This window comes from Castor canadensis, chromosome 2 (assembly GCF_047511655.1).
Source record: "Castor canadensis chromosome 2, mCasCan1.hap1v2, whole genome shotgun sequence".
Classification (NCBI taxonomy): Eukaryota; Metazoa; Chordata; class Mammalia; order Rodentia; family Castoridae; genus Castor; species Castor canadensis.
The window spans coordinates 24,624,859-24,647,235 of NC_133387.1; the positions used below are offsets into that span (position 1 = coordinate 24,624,859).

The window sequence follows — 22,377 nt, forward strand, 5'->3', positions numbered from 1 at the left end:
TTCTGCCCAGTGGCCCTGACCTGAGTACTCTACCCAAAACGTGCCTGGCTCAGATTGGTGTCCAGTTCACCAATGTTTCTCCAAGCTGAGAATACCTAAAAAAAGAGAGAGGAAGGTATGCCAAGCTGGCTGGACAACATATGCTAATTCCCTTTGGGGCCCTCAAGTGCCCAATGGAGGTACTGAGTATTTAACACAAATAGCATCTAAAAATCACAGCTGAAGGTTATGACCATGACTCAGTTGGGTACTCAGAATACAGACCTGGTGACCTAATATTTCATTGTGAAGGCCCTTTATGCCCACTTTTGTTCTACAGTCTTCAAGTTTTTAAGTAGGAGAGCATAAATTAGCAATTCCTAGTGTACAAATGATGAATGCTTAAGACCTCACCAGTTTATAAAAACAGAGGGAGAATAACGTATCTCAGAACTTACAGAGTCAATAAGGAGGGGTCTACAAGGAGGGACAAGAGACCTCACATAAAGCAGTGCTGCATGTTTGCAGGAGGCAAAGCAAAGAACTAAAGAACCTGTCAATGAAAAGCCCTCCAGCTGTGGAGCTATATCTGAGAAGTGACAGGAAAGGCCTGACAATTCTAGAAACAGATCTCAGTGTGCCCAGGGGATATACACTTCCACCAAGGCTTCCTGAAGTAGTGCTTCTCAGAGTGAGGGTCACTACTTCCTCTCTACACAGAACCACTGGCCCAGGTCCTAAGACTGTGTTCTGGAAATGCTAAGAGTGAACTCCCTGAAGATCAATTCCCTTCCCATTTAGTGTGAGTTTTTAATAATGATAATGGTAACAATAACAACAGTAATAATAATGGTAGCAGTTAGCAGTTACTGAATGTGCAGGACACCCTAGACTCTCGAGAGAGTAGGACCAAACAGTTTCTGCTGTGCCCAAATTAGTGCCACCACTACACTTGCCTGGATGGGAGAGACTGGGGAGCCAGGAAAAATGCCATTTCCTTCTAAGATCTATTCTGGAGGGCATTTTGGACTTCAGGAAGCCAAGTAGGGAAGGAGGACATCATGCTTCAGGAATGCCAGACCATGTGTTATGAAAAAGCACTGAGTGAGTAATGCCCATGGGACAGAGCTCCTTGGGTGTTCTACAACTAAGAGTCCCACCATACGTCTCTGTGCTTCCATTTCTCAGCAGCAGCTGTGTTTCACTGTGAAATCTGGAACTCATCCAATAGTAATGGTTCCTTTTAACCTTATGACCTGCCAGACAGACTTTGGGTACATTTGGTAGCCACTATAAATCCATTAGAGCACCTGGCTACAGACACCTGTCTCTGTGAAGGGAAACTTGCACTCATAAGGTGTCAAAGTGGAAATATGCAAGTGCCGTGATTCATGAATAAATGTACTAGGAAGCGGGTCTAGGTGTTGTCACTGCCTCCTGTCTCAGGTTCTCCTGCTCAGGATTCTACGTGCATAAAAATAGGCCAGTTCTTCTTGCAAGCCTCCTGCCCTGCTGTTTACTGACTGCGGATTACTGCAGTCATATGGGTGGCTTGTGTGTGTGTGTGTTTTGTGTGTGTGTGTGTACCAAAGCCATGCTGTCTGAGCTAAGAAGGTCACCAGGAGACAAGGCTCGTACAGGACTTATGTGCTCCTCCCTATGTGGAGGGACCCAACTTGCTGGAAGGAAACCATTGTATTTTTGCTCTTGTCATTAGATCAACACCATCCAGGAGGGCTTTTTGCATTGATGGAATGCTCTGTATCTACACAAATCACTACAGTAGCCACGAGGGTAAGGGTTCCTATTTAACCCTAAACATGAATAAATTAACATAAAAATTCAGTACTTCAGACTACATGTGGCTGTTTATCACTTGAAATATGACTAATGTGACTGAATAGCTGACTTAAATTTTATTTAATTCTAATTTACTTGCATTTAAGTTCAAAGAACCACATGCAACTAATAGTTACCATACTAGACAGTACAATTTTATGTATGTATGTATGTATGTATGTATGTATGTATTATTTTTATGTTTTTTAAAAGATAGGGTCAAGACCCTATGTTGCCCACGGTGGCAAACAGCTGGGACTACAGGTGTATACCACTATACCAAGTTGACAGTGTGTTCTAGATCTTAGGCTTTTCTTTTTGTGATACTGGGGTTTGAACTCAGGGCCTCACACTTGCTAGGCAGGCACTCTACTGCTTGAGTCCCTGTACCAGTTCTTTTTTGTGTTGGAATTTTCGAAACAGGGTCTTGCGAACTATTTGCCCAGACTGGCTTCAAACCTCTATCCTCCTGATCTCTGCCTCCTGAGTAGCTAGACTCAGGAGCATGAGCACTGGCGCCCAGCAGATCATAAGTTTTGATATTACGTGTTTATTTGCCTCTTCAACTTCTAAAGTGAGTAAAAGAAGGCTATCATTCCTTAAACAGTCACCATATCAAGTGCCAGTTTAATTAGATCAATGGTGAAGATCATGCTTTCCACTTGTTTTATATCTTCTATACTTCCCGGGTTGGCAAGAGGCACTGAGGAGAGGAAGAAAGCCACATGGGACAGTGGAAAGAGAACTGAGGTCAGGTTGGATCTCCACTTCCACTGTTAATGAGCTGACCGAACCCAGGCAGCCCCAGCTTTAGCTATCTCTGTACAGCAGGCCATGTAGGATCTGTTCCACCCACCTAACTGGGGAGTTATTTGCAAGGTGGCAGTAACAGTAAGAAAAGACATGAGTGGAAAAAGGAAGAAGATGAAGATCCTAAATAGTTATGCTCAGTGCTTAGTCAGGAAAAACAGAGCAAAACAGAAACAGTTATTTTCCTGGCATGACCTCTACCAACATGTTTCCCAGAATGAAAACTACTCATCTCAAAAGTCAGTTGTCTCAAATGGCAACAAAAAATGCCTCAAAAACCCTGTCTGCAAAGAAAGTCTATTTTCTAGCAGGCTGAGGGGGACAATGAGCAGCATGGCTGTCCCCACACTGTGTTTGCAGCACAGCAGTTGGCTTTAGCCTCAGCTCGGGCCCTGATTACCATGCCCCTCACTCCTTTCTGAGCCACAGCTCCCAACTCTTCATTTTTCTTCTTTTTTCTTGTGGGACTGGGGTTTGAATTCACTTGCAAAGCAGACACTCTACCACCTGAGGCACATCTCCAGTCCATTTTGCTAGGTTTATTTTGGAGACAGGGTCTAATGAATTATTTGCCCAGGCTGGACTCAAACAGTGATCCTCCCAATCTCAGAATCCAAAGTAGCTAGGATTACAGGCATGCGCCACCAGCATCCGGCTCATTTTACTTCTGATAGGAAGCAACTTTTCGAGTCTATGAGTTATGCCCTCTTCACCTCTATTTAAAAAAGGCCCATGGTTACAAACAGAAAGCAGCTGCCTTACAAATGAATGTTTACTTGCTTTTCCCTGCAGGAAGGCAATCCTTTCCTTGCTTTGATGGAGAAACCATCCCAGTGTCTTTGTTTCAGGATACCACAAACAAGAAGTCAGTGGGAAAGGGGACCATTTATCTTACAGGAGAGCAGTATAAAAGTCCATAGCCACTATACATACTGTTCAGGGACTCAACAGCTGCTCAGGGACTTTGTGCTTTAAGCCATGGAGGCACTGACTTTGCCACCTTTGGATCAAAGGTACAAATAGCTATTATATGGAATGCAACAGCACTTTTAAATCATAATCTTATGGTTTATGGTAATTGAAAATGTAATCAAGTTAAATATCTAGGTAAAAATGAGTGGGCAACTGAATAGCACATCAGCAACCATTTGGCATGCAACATTGACTATGTTTCCTAAATTAATTTAACCCTTAGCTCTCCACCAACTCTTCTGGAGATGTCCATATATACTAATGAATCTACAGAGCACAGAAAAAGGCAGATGAGGAAACATTATTTTATAGTTTACCAAAACAATGACTGGTGTTTTTCTTCTTATTTTTAAAGAGCTGGAGTCCAGGACAGGTAGTAATAATGGACAATGGTGGTTGGTGTCAAGAAAAAAGTCACCCTTCATGAGGGAAGGTGGAATTCAATGTAGTCATTGAACTCTGAAGAGACTGTATCACTTTAGGAGTAAAAAAGGCCACACTATCTATTGCCAACTATGTACCAGAAGAGGATAGCAGCCTCATACCACGGATGGTGACAGAACCCAAAGTAGGAGTCTTTAAGCAATGTCACTCTTCATTTCACTCAATCAAAATGACAGAACGGGCTTCCGGCTTATTCCCATTTTCTTAGTATCTACCTCTGTAGCGTAATTTTTTTTCTTTGCAGTGCTGGGGATTGAACCCAGGGCTTTGTGCATGCTAGGTAAGCACTCTATCACTGAGCTAATTAATCCCCAGCAAGGAGCATAAATCTTTCAGCTGCATAGGAAAATATTTGGATTTGTCTCAAAGACAGGAAAGTGGGGTCTACCATATACTGTGAGCACTGTACAACTTAACCTACTGGGAGGAATGATGGAGAACTTGACACTGACAGCTAATGACAATTTCCTGTTTACAATATATCTATGTGCTTACCACTATCCTAAGCCCTTGACAGGAATCATCTTGCTTAATGCTCATCACCTTATTATGAGTATAGAGGTATCATTATCCTAATTTTATAGCTAAGCTTAGCAAGGTTAATTTGCTTGCCCATGACCACAGAAGCTTATTAGTGGTACAGAGTTAAGCACCCAGCTCCTGCGGGCTCTCCCTTGTCCCTCCTTCTACGCTCAATGCCAAACCAGATGCCTATAAAGTTAAATGAGCCTCACCACCACTTTTTTCCCCCAGTGCTGGTATCAAATCCAGAGTCTGGCACAGGCAAGGTACATGCTCTCCCATTGAGTTCTATCTCCAGCCACCTGCTACCACTTTTTATGGCAGAGGTTCTTAAATATTTTATGTGGTATGCCTCCCATCTAGTCAACGTCTGATTAAAGTTTTGGATTCCAGAAAAATACAAATACGTCTGTACAGAGTATCTCAGGGTCTACAGACCTTGGGTTGCAAATATTTTAATGTTTCTATAACACACCCAGGAGACTTTCATAGAAAATAAACACACACACACACACACACACACACACACACACACACACACACTGCCTCCTTTGGGTCCAGCTGGGCTCACTTTTCTACAGATAGGGCTCAAAGCCATCCTATCTCACTTGGGAGGATAACAGAATTGGAAGATGTGTTCCAGTCTCTCATATGAGGACACCACCCAAGCATTCTGGTCCCTTCTCTGAAGCCCAGGTTTGTCCTCACCCATCAATCTTTATTTATTTATTTTTTTAGTTCCTGGGATGGAACCCAGTGTCTTCCACATGCCAGGCAAGTGCTTTACCACTTGCTAGCTATACCCCTAGCCCCAAAAGATCAATATTGTGTATGTGTTTTTGAGACAGGTCTCACTACGTAGCTCAGGTTGGCCTCAAATTCTCAATCTTCCTGCCTTAGCTTCCTAAGTGCTGGGATTACAGGTGTACACCCCCACAAATGGCTCAAAAGATCAGTTTTAAAAGGTGTTAATTTTTAAACAGCATAGTTGAGATTAAATTGAACTGGGGAGGCAAACATATTTTCAAAAGTTTTAAATAAGGGCAATGAAAAACAGCAACGAGAAAATGTTCAGCACAAAGAGAAGACAGGAAAGTTTTTATTCTAGAGTTTCTAGATTGATTTCATTTGATTTGGCAACAGGATGGGCAGTAAAATGTGATTTTTTGCAATACAGCAAGACTGAGTGAGGTGTCTCAGTCATGGGAAATTTTATGTTGAAAAGTCTTAAGTGAGAACCTAAGTGGAAGGCTGCTGCCAGAGTCAGGTCTGAGTGAGTGGGCCTGCTGCCCTGCAGATAAAACACAATAGCTGCTCTTTCTGGAAGCGGGTGTCAATGCAAAGTTTATGTTGTAGGCATAAACTTTTAAACAGCCCTCCACTCCATTTCCCTTATTTAGGGCATGAGGACAGAAGGTTGAACCTCAGGTCTTAACCAGGACAGCATAGGTAATGCTGCTAAAGCTGAAAATAAGGCTTTCTTCCTCTAAATGAACTTCCAAATTAGTGTAAAGTTCATTCCTCTAAAACACTGTTTGGGATTCTGAATGATTTTCCCCCCTCCAAATTTAGAGATGGACCTTACAATAACTGCTAAAAATATTATGGTACAAAGAACAGACCAAATAGATAAATGGAGGGAAATACCAACTTTGATTTCTACCTAATGCCATACACTAAAATAAATTACAGGTATTTTATAGTATTCAAAATAAAAGTTAAAATTATATTAGAACTGGAAGAAAATATAGTTAGATGCTCATCTGATTTTGAGCACAGAAAAGACCTATTAAACATAAAAGTAGCTGGGTGTGGTGGTACACACTTGTAATCCTAGTACTTAGGAAGCTGAAGCAGAATCCAGCCTGGGCTACACAGCAAGAGCCTGTTTCAAAATAAAATGAAATGAAATCCAAAAACCCCATAAACAAAAAGCCAAAAGACAAATAATTAAGGAAATAAAAATGAAAGTAATAAAAGTGAAGTAAAGAAAAACTATTTGCAACATATACAATAAAGGGGTTATATCCGGAACATGAGCTTTTCAAAATGAATAAGAGAATAAAAGTGTCAGGTGTGGTAGCACACACCTGTAATCCTAGCACTGGGAGGCAGAGGCAGGAGGATCAAAAGGACAGCCTAGGCAACATAGCAAGACCCTGTCTTGAAAAAAACCAAAACAGGCCAGGTAAGATGACTCATGCTTATCATCCCAGATACATGGGAAGCATAAATAGGATCACTTTATAGTCAAGGCCTGCCTAGGCATAAACATGAGACCCTATTTGAAAAATACCTAAAGCAAGAAGGGCTGAGAGTGTGGCTCAAGAGGCATAGCGCTTGCTTAGCAAGTGCAAGGCCCTGAGTTCAAACCCCAGTATAGCCAAAAAGAAACAAAGGTGAAGAACATGAGTAGGCAAATACTAAAATATATAGATGTAGATAAAAACATGAAAAATGAAAACATTTATCATTAATATAGAAGATGCAAATTAAAGAAGATATAATTTATTACCTGTCCCAAAACAGGCAAATGTATTGTAATTATGCTAACATCCAGTGCTGATGAGAGGTAAGAAGCAGGTCCTCAACAGCACTGTCAGGGGAGAAGCAAGCATGAATAAGACAGAGACCAAATGACCAAAGGTGCGGAAAGACTGTATAAAGACAAAGAGTATTACTTTTATTGTGAAAAAAATTCTTAGGCACCTAGATTAAAATATTAACCAAGCATTATAAAATGACCTTTTCCAAAACTACTTTATGACACAAAAATGATAGTTAAAATGAGTTACAAAGTAGCACTGATGACACAATCCTATTTAAGTTAAAAACATTTTTTTTTTTTTAATGAACAGGAAAGAAAGGTCAGATTAATCCCTCCAAACATTAACATTCTATTGGTGGAATTTTGAATGACTGTCATAATAAGGGGAAAAAAAAAAGCCCACAGCAAATGCTATTTTTCTTACTTACTTTCTTTTTTTTGTGGCATCATTAGAAACAGTATATCTAGTATAGAAAATGATGAAATTTTATGAATGTTAGTTATCTGTTTTATTCTGCCCCATCTCATTTTTAGGAAGGAGTGATAACTGTGAGGACCTGCAATAAGATCTCGTACCTAAGAGCAGAGGCTGTCCGAGGTGGCCAAGTGCCAATATAATTTTTATCTTTCATTATTTTTCCTGCAAAACTGGAAGGAGAAAAGGTCTATAAACCTTCCTACTTCCCCTGCCCCATGAGCACCTATATTTGTTGTCCTAGAGGCTCATGAATCCTGGGAGCATAGGGGATCTGGGGCCCAGCAGAGACAGATGGTAGAGTGAAGGGAAGTGAACAAGCTGAAGTGCCTGACATCTAGAGAGCTTGTTTGGAGTGCAGCTACTCGTATACCCTTGACCCAAGAACGGTCCTCCTCTATCTGGGATGGTCGTCCTCTTCGCCAAGCACACAGCTTCGGGAGGGACGCACATGGAGCGGTGAGGGAGGAAGGGGACACCCGCCTAGCCAGCCAGATCAGCCGAATCAACCCTGGTGATCAATGGGGTGACAGATGTCGCAGCCAGATGGCCCTCAAATCCAGTGCCTGACTTCATATATTAAGGTGTGTTAGGAACTCTTTTGAAGGTCTTCCCCAGCCATTGGCAATTCTACCTCTATCTCAACAAAAAGACACCTGTGAAAAATCCTTTAAATTGAACCAAATAGAGCCATGAAACTCCGTCAAAGACTCATTCAACTCTATCGAAAAAGACAGAGAACATAAATGAAATAAAGTAATGCTAGTGCTTGAATAGCTCCTTTAGTGTTGGGGGTGGGGCTGGTGTACTGAAACAAAAAAAAAAAAAAAAAGGGGGTGTGTGTCTTCAGAGTACACAGGTACAGAGTGCATTGCCCTTGTCAGGTCTGCCTTCATGACATGGAATTTAAATCTCTGCCATGCATGAATCATCATTACCTTTAATACAGTCCTACATGATACCACTTTATACCCTTTCACCACAGCCACCACCATAGTCTAAACCCCACACACAATTGTCCTCTATCCCTGCTTAGTTCAGTCCCATAATTTCTGCTTCTAGCCTGAACCACATCCACACTGCTCTTAGAAGAGTCATCCTCTAGTTGAATTGTTATTTAGGCATACTCTAGTATTGGTGATACATTTTTCCCAAGAAGGGTCCATTTCCAAGTTAGTTCTATGTCTATAATTCGGACCTGTTCCACCATCACCTGATTCGTTCTCATAATAAACTCTAAAAAACCAAAAACCTCCTTGATTTATTGGCAGGTACTACAGCTTGTCATTACAGAAGCAACAAAGATGAGCAAGAGGACATAATCTGAGAGTGAGAAGCCCACCCCTAACAGTCCAACTGGGGAAAACCTGATGCTAGTCCCAGAGTAAATCCTACAGTATTTCCTCTAGGTAAACTGTTAAAAAAAAAAAAAAAAAAAAAAAGAAGGAATGTCAGAATTATCTAGATAATCTCCAACAGTAGACCCGTTCTCTGGGTTCCTGGGGCAGATAAAATGAATGATCTTTGCCTAAAATTGCTAGGATAAGGCATAAGGCAACAATTTGATTTGATATAGAGAAGCTATACTGAGAAAGGGAAAAGTCCAACTCTCAAGGGCTGCGTTCAGCATGTACTGGCAGATACAAACATATGGTCTGCTTTAGGGGAACTGTTTTGTTACTGTTGTTCTTTAGTTGGTTGGTTGCTTCTGGAGAAGGGGGTCTCACTATATTGTCAAGGTTCGTCTCCAACTTGGATCCTCCATTTTCTGCCTCCTGAATACCCTGGACTATAGAAAGTACCACCCTATCTAGCTGGAACCATGGGCTTTTAGGATGCAGATCAGAATTTTTCCTATCAGAAATGCAGCCAATAACATGAAAGCTGCTTGAAAAGATGAAGCTTTTAGTAATCAGTAGGAATGGGTATGGCTGAACTTTATTGTACAGCTGAACAGGTCTACTTGGTAGACCACCCATAGCATCCTTAGACTCATTCATCCGAAATGAAAAGGTGAGGGCTGGTGGAATGGCACCTGCCTGAAATGAAAAGGTAAGGCTGGGAGGAGCCAGAACTACAAAGCAGTAAGTTCTCTCCTATATAGATCAAGTCTATTAGAATGGGTAACAAAGTTTCCTATTGAACCCACACAGAAAAGTACTTTAGAAGTTCCATGGTGCGTAACAGATCCCACATTCCATTCAGGGTAGATTAGGACTTACGAGGAATAGAACAGATAAGGAAATAGGGGTAGGATTCTAGCCTCAGAGAGAGGTTTTCTTTAATCCCATCTATGGTGCATTTTATCCTGAACATACTTGGTTCTAAGATGTCCTTTAACCTGAAGGATTCTAGCTAAGATGTCCTTTAACCTGAAGGATTCTAGCTAAGATCAGTCCTATCCCCATTTAGGTTAGTTCAAAAAAAGACCCACAGGAAAAGCAAGTTGTATTCAAAATACATTTGAATTTTTTTGGTGGGGGTGGGGATTTTTTTTTTAAATGATTTTTGGAAGCCATAATGGATCTACATTTCCTATGTTTTTCTTCTCTAGGGGATAGAAATTCTTTCTTTTCTCCACAGCATTGTGTTCTTCTTCAGAGACTTTTCTAACTAATAGGGTATTTAGTTCTTAGGGACCAACCATGAAAAAAATGCTAGAATTTCTCTTTCAGTCACTTAACACCATTAAGGAACTTTCTCTCTACTTTTTTTTTTTCTTTCTTGGAAATGGAATCTGAACTCAGGGTCTACTCCTTGAGCCGCTCCACCAGTCACTTTTTTGTGATTTTTTTTCTGAGATAGGGTCTCATGAACTATTTGTCCTGCGTTGGCTTCCAGCCACAGTCCTCCTGATCTCTGTCTCCTGAAGCAGGGATGACAGGCATGAGCCACTGGTGCCCCGCTTTTCCAGAACTTTTAAGCAAAAATTTTTCCCAAACCATAGAGTATTAACTTGTACTGCTTAATTATATATACATAAATATTAAAAGTTTAAGAAACATAATCACACAGAGTCTCACAGATCTGAGCTGGTCCTCCTGTTTGACCCCGACTTCTGAGGCACTTCCCTGGGCAGCCCAGGTCTTGGCCACTGACTCCCAGAGCCTGCTGAAGTGGATCCAAAGAGCTGGGTTGGAGTTGTAAGTTTTTGCCACCATATTTCTATGAACTTTATCCCTTTTGTTTATTCAGGATATTTACCAATATCCAGGAAATCAAAGAGCTGGGAAAGAAGGGCAGGGTGGTGGCACATTACTAGCCAAATCCAGGCATACTGAGTGAGGCCACATGTAACAGGAAGCAGAACCCACAGGACCTACCAGAAAAGTGCCTTTGTCACAGCCTGCCCACCCTCCATGGTGCCTTCCTGGAGGGGGTCAGAACATTCCACCTGCCCATGGGAGAGTCTGCTATAGTCAAGCACAATGATCTACCCTACCCCATGGAGAGTAGAGGAAAATGGTGCCCCAGTAAATTCTGAAGTACTTCATAGCAAAACAGCTACTTTTACAATAAGTAGTTCAGTTAGGTAGCCATTTTCATGAAACCCCAAGTCTCCTACTAATAAAAGGAGTCAGAGGCTCCTAAAATTTTCCTAGGCATCAAATGCCTACCCAGGAAAAAACTCAAACCAAGCTCAACCTTCTTCTAACGGACTTGCTGTCAGCCATGTCAGGAAGGTTTAAGTGGAAACAGGGAATAAATTCAATAAAATATTTATGCTTTCTTACCATTGGCATCTTGGACTCCAGTAAGTGCTCCGACGGCTGCTGCGGTTTCCCCAGACAGGACAATCTGTCCCCCGCCTTGCAAGGTGGCCTCAGCCAAGGTGGCGACAGCATGGGCAGCAGCTTCGCTGAGGGTACAGGGATAGGAGAGAGGGGGACATGCAAGATGAATAAAGGTATGGCACTACAGCAAGACAACCCATACTTCTTTGGATCTTTTTTTTTTTTTTTTTGGCTCCATGATTGTGAGACCACCAGCAAATAATGATACTGTACTAATACAGAGCCAGGAGTAATTTCAAAATGATAATAATAAACAGCTAGAGGAACTTCAAGTCTTACATATAAGGTGACATTTTCTTTAAACCTAAGTAATGCGTGCTGGAGGACAGAGGTGCTCATTATCAGTCTCTTCTTATTGATATGCATTGAGTGCTTGCAAGTCATAGTGGAAGCTCTGATCCATATTCACAATGCATAAGCCATTTCAGTTGTCAATCACAAGGCTTTCTTTTTCTCTTGTCTTTACGGTAACACACAGCAGACCATCTGAGTGAGACTGTCATTTTAAGTCAAGGACGGATGATAATATGAGGAGTCAGCAACTTGCTATCTAATTAATATTAGGTATAACAATTTAGTTTATATCCATGCGTTTTAAATACAAAGTAATTGTTGACTATTAACTAGAAAAATCCAATTCTTCCTTTGCATAGCTACATATGCAGGCAGGACTAAAAATAAAAACTTAACATTTAAAATTATCACTACCAACCCAAATTTGCCTCTATAAATACGATGAATAAAACTCCCTTCACTGCAAAGCAAACACTGTGTAGAATATAAAGACATTAACTAATCATCTGTTTATATGGAGAATTCTAGCGGTTTGTGTCCCCTTCTTTTTTCTTTGTTATGTGCTTTCACTATGTGTATAAATACCCATTTTCTTGATTCTTATGATGCTATAAACTATAAGATGTATGATTATCTTAATGTGCCAATAAGGAAGACAAGAACAATTCCTGATGATTTTAAGATTAAAATTCAATATCCCTCCTAGGAAGATGTAAGGCACCAATTTGCAGTTCCTGAGGGAATATCAAAAGAAGGCATGCAGTAGAGAAGGCTGCAATAGTAGTTTAGCAAGGTGTGAGTTTAATCCCCAGGGAAGCCCGGTGGATTCAGTTTTGCTTTGATGCTGCAGGTTTTGTTACCACTAAAGTGGTCATCCTGCAATCACAGGCTCAAGTGGGGATGGGTGAGGAGCAGGGATTGGTTGGGGTAAATATTTCATGACTGGGCAAAGCAATGCGTACCAAACTGAATAAAGTTCCTTTCATCTAACAAACTCAGTAAACAAGTAAGGCAATAGACATAGCAATTCCCCAGGGAAGACTTCCTGGTCACTATAAGGATTCTAAGAAGCAGTAAAAGAAAGCCAATGGACAGAAAATCTCCTTAAACAGAAACTAATTTATCTTGCTTTAAATTTTTGTCTCTGTTGAGTTTTTTTTTTTTTTTTCTGATAATAAAAATACATGTAGAAAACTTGGGAAAAATTTGAATCTCACACAGAGATATTATCTGTTCAATATTAAATAACCAGGGTCACATTGTATATATGGTCGGTTATTTTTATTTATTTATTTTTTTCATTTTTCTTTTATTATTCATATGTGCATACAAGGCTTGGTTCATTTCTCCCCCCTGCTCCCACCCCCTCCCTTACCGCCATGGTCGGTTATTTTTGCAGTGCTAGTGACCAAACCCAGGGCTTTACCCACACTAGGAAGGCACTCTATTTCTGAGCTATACCACCCCCATGCAGTTCTTTAAATTATCTTTTCCTGTTTCATGTTGTTTTTGAGACAGAGCCCCTAGGGTGCCCTGGAACTTGCTATGTAACCCAGCCTGGGCTCAAATTCACAACTCTTCTGCCTCACCCTCCTGAGTGCTGGGATTATTGGTGTGCACCACCATGCCTGATTAAATACTTTTTTTTTTTTTTTTTTTTGCGGTACCAGGGGTTTGAACTCAGGGCCTACACTTTGAGCGATGCCACCAGTCCTTTTTAGTGAATTTTTTTCAAGATAGGGTCTCATGAACAGGCTGGCTTTGAACCGTGATCCTCCCGATCTCTGCCTTCTATGTAGCTAGGATTATAGGTGTGAACCGTTGGCGCCTGACTTAAATACATTCTTAATGTGAAACTATCAATATCATCTACCTCTATAACCTTTATTATCATGTAAAACTGAAACTGTACCTGTTAAACACTAACTCGCTAACTCCCTCCGTCCTTGCCCCGGGCATCTAGTCTTCTATACCATTTCAAATTCCTAGCAACAGTACACAAGGTTTCCAATCTCTATATATCTACACCAATATTTTGTTATTTTCAGTTTTTGGATAGTGGCCATCCTAAGAGGTTTGAGGTAGCATCTTGCTACAGCTTTGATATGTGCTTCTGTAATAATTAGTGGTGTCGAGCAACTTCTCATGTGCTTATCAGCTGTATGGATCTATATTTGGAGAAGTGTCTATTCAAGTCCTTTCCCCATTTTTGAATTGAGCTGCTTGTTGTTGAAATTCAGGAGTTGTCTACATATTCTGGATATATACCAGATATATAATTTACAAATATTTTTCCCTGTTTTGTATGGTGCCTTTTTACTCTGTTGATAGTTTTTTTAGTGTTAGGGATTGAACTTACAACTTCACACATGCTAAGCAAGTGCTTTAACAGTAAGTCACACTCACAGCCTTTGATACTGTCTTTTGATGTACAAATTTTTGAATTTTCATGAAGTCTAATTTGTTCAGTTTTGCTTTTGTTATCTGTATCTTTCACCAAGACATCACTTCCAAATCCAGTGTTGTGAGGCTTAACCCATGGTTGTTTTTCAGAGTTGTAATTCTAGTATTTAGGGTGGGCTTTTCTATTTCCATAAAAAATAGCATGGGGATTTTGACAGGGATTTTATTGAATCTGTAGATTACTTTAAGCAGTGCTAATACCTTAACAATATTAATGTATTTACTTTTTTGTGATCTTTATTTCCTCATATGGCTTCCAGTTACTGTCTAGTGTCCTTTTTATACATATAGTGGTTTTTTTCTTCCAGTGCTGGGGATCTAACCCAGGGCCTTGGGTATGCTAGGTAAGTGCATCCTTAACAACCTTTACATACATAAAGGCTGTTTTATTATTTTTTATCTTTTGGTGGTACTGGAGTTTGAACTCAGGGCCTCACACTTACTAGGCAGGTATTCTGCCTCTTTAGCCTCTTCACCAGTTCTTTTTAGTTTTTTTTTTTTTTTTTTTTTTTTTTTGTGGTACTGGAGGATTGAACTCAGGGCCTATACCTTGAGCCACTCTACCAATCCTTTTTTTGTGAAGGTTTTTTTTTGAGATAGGGTCTTGAAAACTATTTGCCCAGGGCTGGCTTTGAACAGCAATCCTCCTGATCTCTGCCTCCTGAGTAGCTAGGATTACAGGCATGAGCTACCAGTGCCTGGCTTGTGTTTGGTATTTTTGAGATAGGGTCTCTTGAACTATTTGTCTGGGGTTGGCTTTGAACTGCCATCCTCCTGAGCTCTGCTTCCCAAGTAGCTAGGATTATAGGTGTGAGCCACCAGTTCCCACCAGCATAAAGTTTTTATAGCCTGCTTTTTTTTCACTTAACATTGTGTTTTCCCTTGTAAATATTCTTGATAACTATTCAAAAGATAAATACAAAATGGATGATCTTTGCCTTTTTTAAAGTTGGTTAGCAACTGCTTCCAGGTGGGAGAAAAAAAATTTACAGGTTTCCTTTGCCTTAGTTCAAGGTGATGACTACATACTTTAAATCTATTTGCTTCCTTCATAAAAAAATTTGGGATACAACTGAAGTTGAGTAAACAGCTCAGCATAATCATAGATTTTATATGCAGTATGAATAAAGCCATACTATTTGCTTATGAAAGGGCACTTTTGATCTGGAATACTATGGCTGCTCCTTACATATTTCACAGTAGGCATAACTATAAAGTGCTTCATAGGGGGGATGATGGGAGAAGTCTAACCCATGTACAATATAAGGCTATTTGGAATTGTCATGATGAATCCCCCTGTATAACTGATATATCCTAATAATAATGAAAAAAAATGAAGTGCTTCATAAGTACTTGAGACAGCATAATGAGTCACTATTTAGTGTCTAAGTCTTTAATTTTAAATGTTGATAAATAATATTACAGAGACAATTTTACAGCATCCAACTACCACAGATTATTGATAAAGATATTTATACTCTGACCTGAGAGTTTATGGAAAGTAAAGAAGTATATACCCTGGATACATGCTTGCAGTGTGAATTTTCTGGGTAATGGAGAGAGGGGAATTCCCCAAAACCTGACATGGTATACCTGCACCCCCCCCACCCCCAATGCCCATTTTAGTCTACCTGAAGCTGAAAATAAGGTATAGTAGAAGAAAAACTGAGGACCAGCAATAAACTAAAACAATCTGGGATGCCCAGGGTAAGGGGTCCATCCTGAGCTACCTCTTTACCGTTTTTAGAGAAAAGTCATTTCCAAACCAGAGCTACACATGAAAGTTCCCATCAAGTTTTTTTGACAGGGGCGTACTTGAGCTGTCCGCAATGGCGGGCACAGGTTCAGTGGCCGGAGAGGTTGTGGTGGATGCGCTGCCGTACTTCGATCAAGGTTATGAGGCGCCTGGAGTGCGGGAAGCGGTGAGTGCGGGACGTCTGTGTAGCAGACTGCTCTCGCTGGCAGTCCCAGTGCCGCATGAGGCAGGTTCAGGCCCTGCCTACCCTGGCTCACGTTCTCCTTCTTAGGCTGCGGCGCTGGTGGAGGAGGAGACTCGCAGATACCGACCTACTAAGAACTACCTGAGCTACCTGACCGCCCCAGACTACTCTGCTTTTGAAACTGACATAATGAGAAATGAATTTGAAAGACTGGCTGCTCGACAACCAATTGAATTGCTCAGTATGAAACGATATGAACTTCCAGCCCCTTCCTCAGGTCAGAAAAATGACATTACTGCATGGCAAGAATGTGTAAACAACTCTATGGCTCAGTTAGAGCATCAGGCAGTTCGAATTGAGAATCTGGAACTAATGTCACAGCATGGATGTAATGCCTGGAAAGTATATAATGAAAATCTAATTCATATGATTGAACATGCACAGAAAGAACTTCAGAAGTTAAGCTGGGTATCTCTGGTCAGTAAGAATTATGAGATTGAATGGACTATTGTGCAACTGGAAAATGAAATCTATCAAATTAAGCAGCAACACGGAGAGGCAAACAAAGAAAACATTCGGCAAGACTTCTGAAAAGGGCTGGTGGTGTGACTCACGTGGTAGAGCTTTTGGCTAGCAAGCGCAAGGTCCTGAGTTCAAACCCCAGTACTCTCACACACACACAAAAGACTTCTGAAAAGACTAATTTGGTGGGTAGAAAGGAAGAAAAGTTGAGCTTTCACAAAATATCAGGCATCTGAACTATGAAGGACAACAGCCTGTCACAGAAACCATTGATGGTGAGATGTTTAGAAACCACAGAACATGTGTACCATTGTATTAATTCTATTTGTATTTCTTAGCAAAATAAAGATTTTCAACTTGGTGGTAAAAAAAAAAAAAAGTTTTTTGACAGTACTGGAGTTTGAACTCAGGGCTTCACACCTGCTAGGCAGGTGCTTTCCTGCTTGAGGCAGGTCTCCAGACCTCAACTTTTTATCTGTAAGTATCCAACCTTTATGTGCAGGAAAGAAAAGCAGTTGTATACTCCTTGCCACTATTTCCAGAGAGGATTTCTGATATACATTATCTAACTCATTTTAATATCAGTCCACATACTAAAACACATTTTAATAATGTCTCTAAATAATACATCATCTTAAAGAGTAAGAATATATACATATACTGAAACATTAGAGTACCTCATAACTGTACAGTATTTATGTACCAGTTAAAAATAAAAAAGTGAATTTTTGTGTCAAAATATGGTTCACTTCTCTTTTTTTGTGTGTGTGTGGTTTCTGTTTATTTATGACAAATATTCCACACCCACAACGTTCTCTGATCAGAAGTTTTTTGGGACAAGTGCATGTTTTAAACTGGCCATGGCACCTGTCTGTGACCTTGTCAACCTCGACCACATCACCTGGGATGCAGTTGCTGGCAAAGTTCTGCAGCAGGTCAGGGTCCACAAACTAACCAACACCTACTAAAGACATGCCTGCTGCTGCCAAGATGAGCTTGAGCACAGAAAACTGATTCACTCCTTTTTGGTTTTGGTGGGACTTGGGTTTGAACTCAGGGCTTCACACTTGCAACGCAGGAGCTCTACCACTTGAATCACACCTCCAGTACATTTTGCTCTGGTTAGTTTGGAGATGGGGTCTCAGGAACTATTTGCCCGAGCTGGCCTTAACCATAATCCTCTCAATCTCAGTCTCGCCAGTAGTTAGGATTACAAGTGTTGATTTACTCCTTTTTAAAGCAGTCTCCACAGTTAAAGAAGGGCAAATTCTAAGCTTCTTGAGAAGTGTTTCAGTACCTGTTTTCCGCAGTGCTGAGCCACAGCACTATACACAGTAGACACACAATAAATACTCTCAGTGTTGACAACGCAATGTAAAGAAAGCTTCTTCTAGGGTAAATGTAGGCTTAGTCTACAAATCCGTATCATGTATTTCTATGTGGGTCTGGGCTGGCTGTATTCAAGAACTGTTTCTTCAGGAAGACCTGCTTAAGAGGGATTATAAATCTAGAATTGCCTAGCCAAAGAAGTGAAACTTCAAATTTCTCACTGTATGGCAACAAACAGATGATGGTATTCTTTCTTCTATGATTGTTTAGGAAGAATCCTTTTCCTTTTTTTTTTTTTTTTTGGCAGCACTGGGGTTTAAACTCAGGGTCTCACGTTTGCTAGGCAGGTGCTCTGCCACTTGAGCCACTCCACTAGCCCCTAGGAAGAATTCTAATTTCTTTCTTTTTTTTTGAGCTGTGATGCTCTGCTTTTAATTTGTTCACCTTAATTCCCTCCCCACCTCCTTTCCAAAAGTGTTGATTTATTTCTTTTTTTGAAAATTAAACATTTTTCAGGTTTTATAATGACAATTTGCCTTTGAGTTTTTACAAAACCAGGTGGGGTTTTGTATTTGCTATACCAAACTCTCAGCAGTATGGCTGAAGAACAGGTCTGTTCTGCATCTGTCCTGATCTCCTTCCCCACTGAAGGATGAAGGAATCCCTGTGCCACCTTAGTCCCCACCTGCATTTCCCGTAGCTTGCCTCTCCCTTCTCACTCTGTACCCACATCTGCTGTTTACAGTGCAGCAGAGGTGCAGGTGGTTATTAGGGAACAGTGCTTGTTCCATCTGTACCTGAAATAGACAGGTTGAAGGGGGCATATTATGAAATCTCTTTGTTGCCATAGGAACAAAAACCAGATTTCTCTTGTATTTTTCACCAAGATGACTTCCAAAAACAAACTCTGTGGAGAGGATGCAGGTGCACAGGATAAAGAATTCCACTGCATCTCATCTACAGGGAAGCAATCCACAAGGGGCTGTCTTAAATGCAATCCTGCTGACTAAGACATTAGACAGAAGGTTTACCTTGCTACAATCCAGGCTTCACTGCTAGGCTTAGTTTCTTCATCCCTGCCAGAAGGGTGCAAACCTGCCCTTCCCCTCCCCCCCAGCTCAACAGGGCATTGGGCTATCTGATTGCAAACAGATTTCAACATCTCTTTACTCCTCCTCCATGCCACAGTGAACCACATTCTCCTACCTTTGAAGTAAACACTGCAGCCACCTCAGCTGCAACTGAGTTTGTTAACAAGCCCTCAGGGGATACCATTACCCTTGCTGCCTTTAGAAACAAGTCCTGGTCCTCAAAGCAAAGGGAGCCAGAGTGTGCCTCAGATTTTCCACGATGTTCAGGGTTCCCAGGACACTCGCACTTCACTGGAATATCCAAGGTACTGACTGGAAGGTTCAGGTTCTGCTGGTCTTTAATGGTGGCTTGTAAGGCCCAAGAGAGGGTCACCAGACTAAAGGGAAGGAGGTTCTCACTCTGATCATGGCTTTTGGGAACTTTTATCTGGGTGTACTCTCTTAAAGGGAGAAGTGAGATGGACCCAATATATAAGGGACTGAGAAGTGACCTGGCTGAGAAAAGTTTCAATCCCAGGTCACTCAGAGACTCACTTAGTGACTGAGAGGACAAGGGTAAGAAGAGAATCGCCGTGTTTTTCAGTCTTCCATTTTTGATCAACCATTACTTCCTTCAAAATCACTTTGCACCATTCTTTCCTTAGTTTCCGATCCTAAACAAGGCACATCTGGACTGCTTCTTCCTAATTGGTTTTATAACCAACTTCTCATTATTTTAATTCTGAAGAGACAAATCTTAAAATATAAAATTTTTTTTTTTCAGTGCTGGAGATTGAACCCCCAGGCTTTACACGCACTAGACAAGTGACCTACCACTGAGCTATACCTAACCCTTTGAAATGTAGTTTAAATAACTTCTATAATTCCTATTGCAAATTATGAAATTGACACCTGATATAGTTTTGTCTTTTAAAAATTTTTTTTGGTGGGACTGGAGTTTGAACTCAGGGTTTCTTACTTGTAAAGCAAAAGTGGTAGAGTACAGTGCACTCTACCACTTGAGCCACACCTCCAGTCCATTTTGCTCTAGTTAGTTTGGAGATGGGGTCTCGTGAACTATTTGCCTGAGCTGGCTTTGGACCTCAATCCTCCCAATCTCAGCCTCCCAAGTAGCTGGGATTACAGGCGTGAGCCTCCAGCACCTGGCCTGATAAGGGTTTTTATGTACGTCATCTTATTGAATCTTTTTGGGTCTGTGTGATGAGTATTATCCTCAAATAATGAGGAAGAAACCAGGGTCCAGGGGTTAAATTTCTCTAGTGCAAATGACTAGTAAGTGGTGCAGCTGGGATTCAAACCAGAACCTTTGTGACCCTGGAACCCTTTTCTCATACACTACCCACTGCACTGTCTGCACACAAACCCATCAAGACTCTCCCTCCATAACCACTGGTCTAAACTTTTTATATTTTGGGAAAGGTGATTCCCTTCTCTGACTTTCTGCAATATTCATATTCTGCACCACACAATTCAGTTGTGAAGTACATTCCAACATGTTTTCTAGGTGCTTTACTGAAATCAGTCTCCCCAATAAACAGCATGATCCCTTTAAGGGCTTCCCTAGTAGGCTGCAACCTAGTCCAGTGCAGTGTTAGCACATCCTAGAGTTCAATGACTATGTGAGACTAATGGCTGCTGCACACAATGATAACAGCTCCTCATTACGTGCCAGACACCGCCCCAAGGTTCCCACTTGCAGTAACTTACTCAATTCTTGTATGTTCCCACAAGGCAGGTACAATTCTTATTCCCATTTTACAGAGCAGGAAAACCTAGGTACTGAAAGGTTAAATTGCCCAAGATCAACCAGTTAGTAGAGTGGCAGACCTGAGTTTCAAACATAGGAAGTCTGGCTTCCAGGTCCACCCTATGAACAATTAGTTAAAATGCCTGGGTCTGTTAAAAATAAAATAGTGTCAAGAATGAAAAAGAATGATATAGGGATGGTATTTCCTGTCAGCAACCCAGAGAAAGAATCAAGCAGGGAAACTGGGAGTATCCCATTCTGTAGCTTTCTTCCTAAACATTCTTAAAGAGAAAAAGTTCAATTTTTCTTGGTGAGAGCTGATTACAAACCAATCTACAGGGATGGCTGGGGGTGTAGCTCAGTGGTAGAATGCTCACCTAGAATACATAAGGCCCAGGGTTCAATCCCCACAACTATAAAAGTAATTCATTAATTAAAACAAAAACCCAACCTATAATATCTTCTGGGCTGTTTTAGTTGTAACTGCCAATTGTGACAAACTGAGGAATAGCATTTTTCTTTAGAGACAGACCTGCAATCTTCATTCATTCCCCCACCCTGCCTCCACCTGTTGAGTGCCATGGTGACAGTAGCTCCCTGTTGCATCTCCTGAGAAGCTGCCACTGCGGCCTCGGCCAATGATGCCACCGCCTGGGTGGCCTCTGATGCTTGCGTCGTCTGGATGGTCATCTCACCTCCCTGTAATGTGGCCCAATTTTGTTCCACCTGAGGCAGAAAGAACAAGTCAGTCAAAAATCAAAGCACAAAAGGGTTATGTTTTTTTTTAAAAGAAATTCTGATAATAAATTGCTATGTTTTTAGCCAAATAAATGTGCTTTTAAATCAATAACCTATGATGTATAGACATGGCTTTTAGTATGCTATCAATTGTGTTTAAAAAAGGGGAGGGGTTATAGAGCATATATTTGAATTTACTTATAATTGAATAAAGAATTTTGGAAAGATACACAAAAGAAACCATTAAAAATACTTTCCTGGGTCAGGTGAGGTGATGCATACCTATAATCCTGTACTTGGGAGGCTGAGGCAGGAGGGTGGAGAGTTCAAAGCCAGTCCAGACTTCATACCAAGGCCCTGTTCCAACAACAATGACAACAAAAGAAGAAACTACCTCCTTTGAGAGACAGAAAGCAAGACTTTCTACTGTATACTGTTTTTTTTTTTTTGGAGCTAGGGTCTCACTACGTAGCCCAGACTGGTCTCAAACTCTCATCCTCCTGCTGAGGGTTGACTACAGGTGTGCACCACCATCCCCAGCTATAGTATAAGGAAGCTAAATGATATGTTATGATATTACTGGGATGAGAGTCAAAAGCAGAGAGAAAATAGGAAGAAGGAAAAGAGAAGAGATCTAATCAGAAATATGGCAGGTGATAAAGTAGTTTTGGTACCATCATCTCTGGGATTTACTATTCCAGCGTCTCAGTGCTGACTTTGGCTCAGACTTTGGTTGTGTTTGCTTGGGCTCCTGTTGTGCTCCGTTCCCATTTGTTGGGAGCCAGTGTGTGGTTATCTATGTCTATGTCACCATGTCCCAAATTAAGTGTATAGGTTACCAAACTCCAAAAAGTGAAGTTAATCAGAGGA

The 22,377-nt window shown here is 41.0% G+C and overlaps 2 protein-coding genes across 18 annotated transcripts in view; one reads left to right on the forward strand and one right to left on the reverse strand.

Moving 5' to 3' along the window:
* The window catches only part of Nrf1 (nuclear respiratory factor 1), a 117,193-nt gene that overhangs the window by 17,980 nt on the left and 76,836 nt on the right, over positions 1–22,377 (reverse strand). For 13 of the 17 annotated variants that reach the window (XM_074063316.1, XM_074063344.1, XM_074063285.1 and 10 more), the window contains 2 exons: positions 21,302–21,495; positions 11,324–11,448 (listed from right to left, as the gene is read on the reverse strand). In XM_074063316.1, the coding sequence (XP_073919417.1) occupies positions 11,324–11,448; positions 21,302–21,495 (319 nt within the window). The remainder of the gene's footprint in view (positions 1–11,323; positions 11,449–21,301; positions 21,496–22,377) is intronic. The other 4 variants (XM_074063348.1, XM_074063326.1, XM_074063311.1 and 1 more) reach the window with 1 other exon arrangement.
* Positions 15,955–16,824, forward strand: LOC109684066 (pre-mRNA-splicing factor SPF27-like). The gene is made up of 2 exons (XM_020160249.2): positions 15,955–16,062; positions 16,168–16,824. Exons 1-2 carry the CDS (start codon positions 15,970–15,972, stop codon positions 16,669–16,671), a joined length of 597 nt encoding a protein of 198 aa, XP_020015838.1. The 5' UTR covers positions 15,955–15,969; the 3' UTR covers positions 16,672–16,824.

Bases quoted from the DNA above. Each gene is read 5' to 3' on its own strand.
- LOC109684066 (XM_020160249.2), top strand. From the start codon at position 15,970: ATGGCGGGCACAGGTTCAGTGGCCGGAGAGGTTGTGGTGGATGCGCTG. The intron at 16,063-16,167 runs GTGAGTGCGGGA...TCTCCTTCTTAG, and splicing joins CGCCTGGAGTGCGGGAAGCG to GCTGCGGCGCTGGTGGAGGA.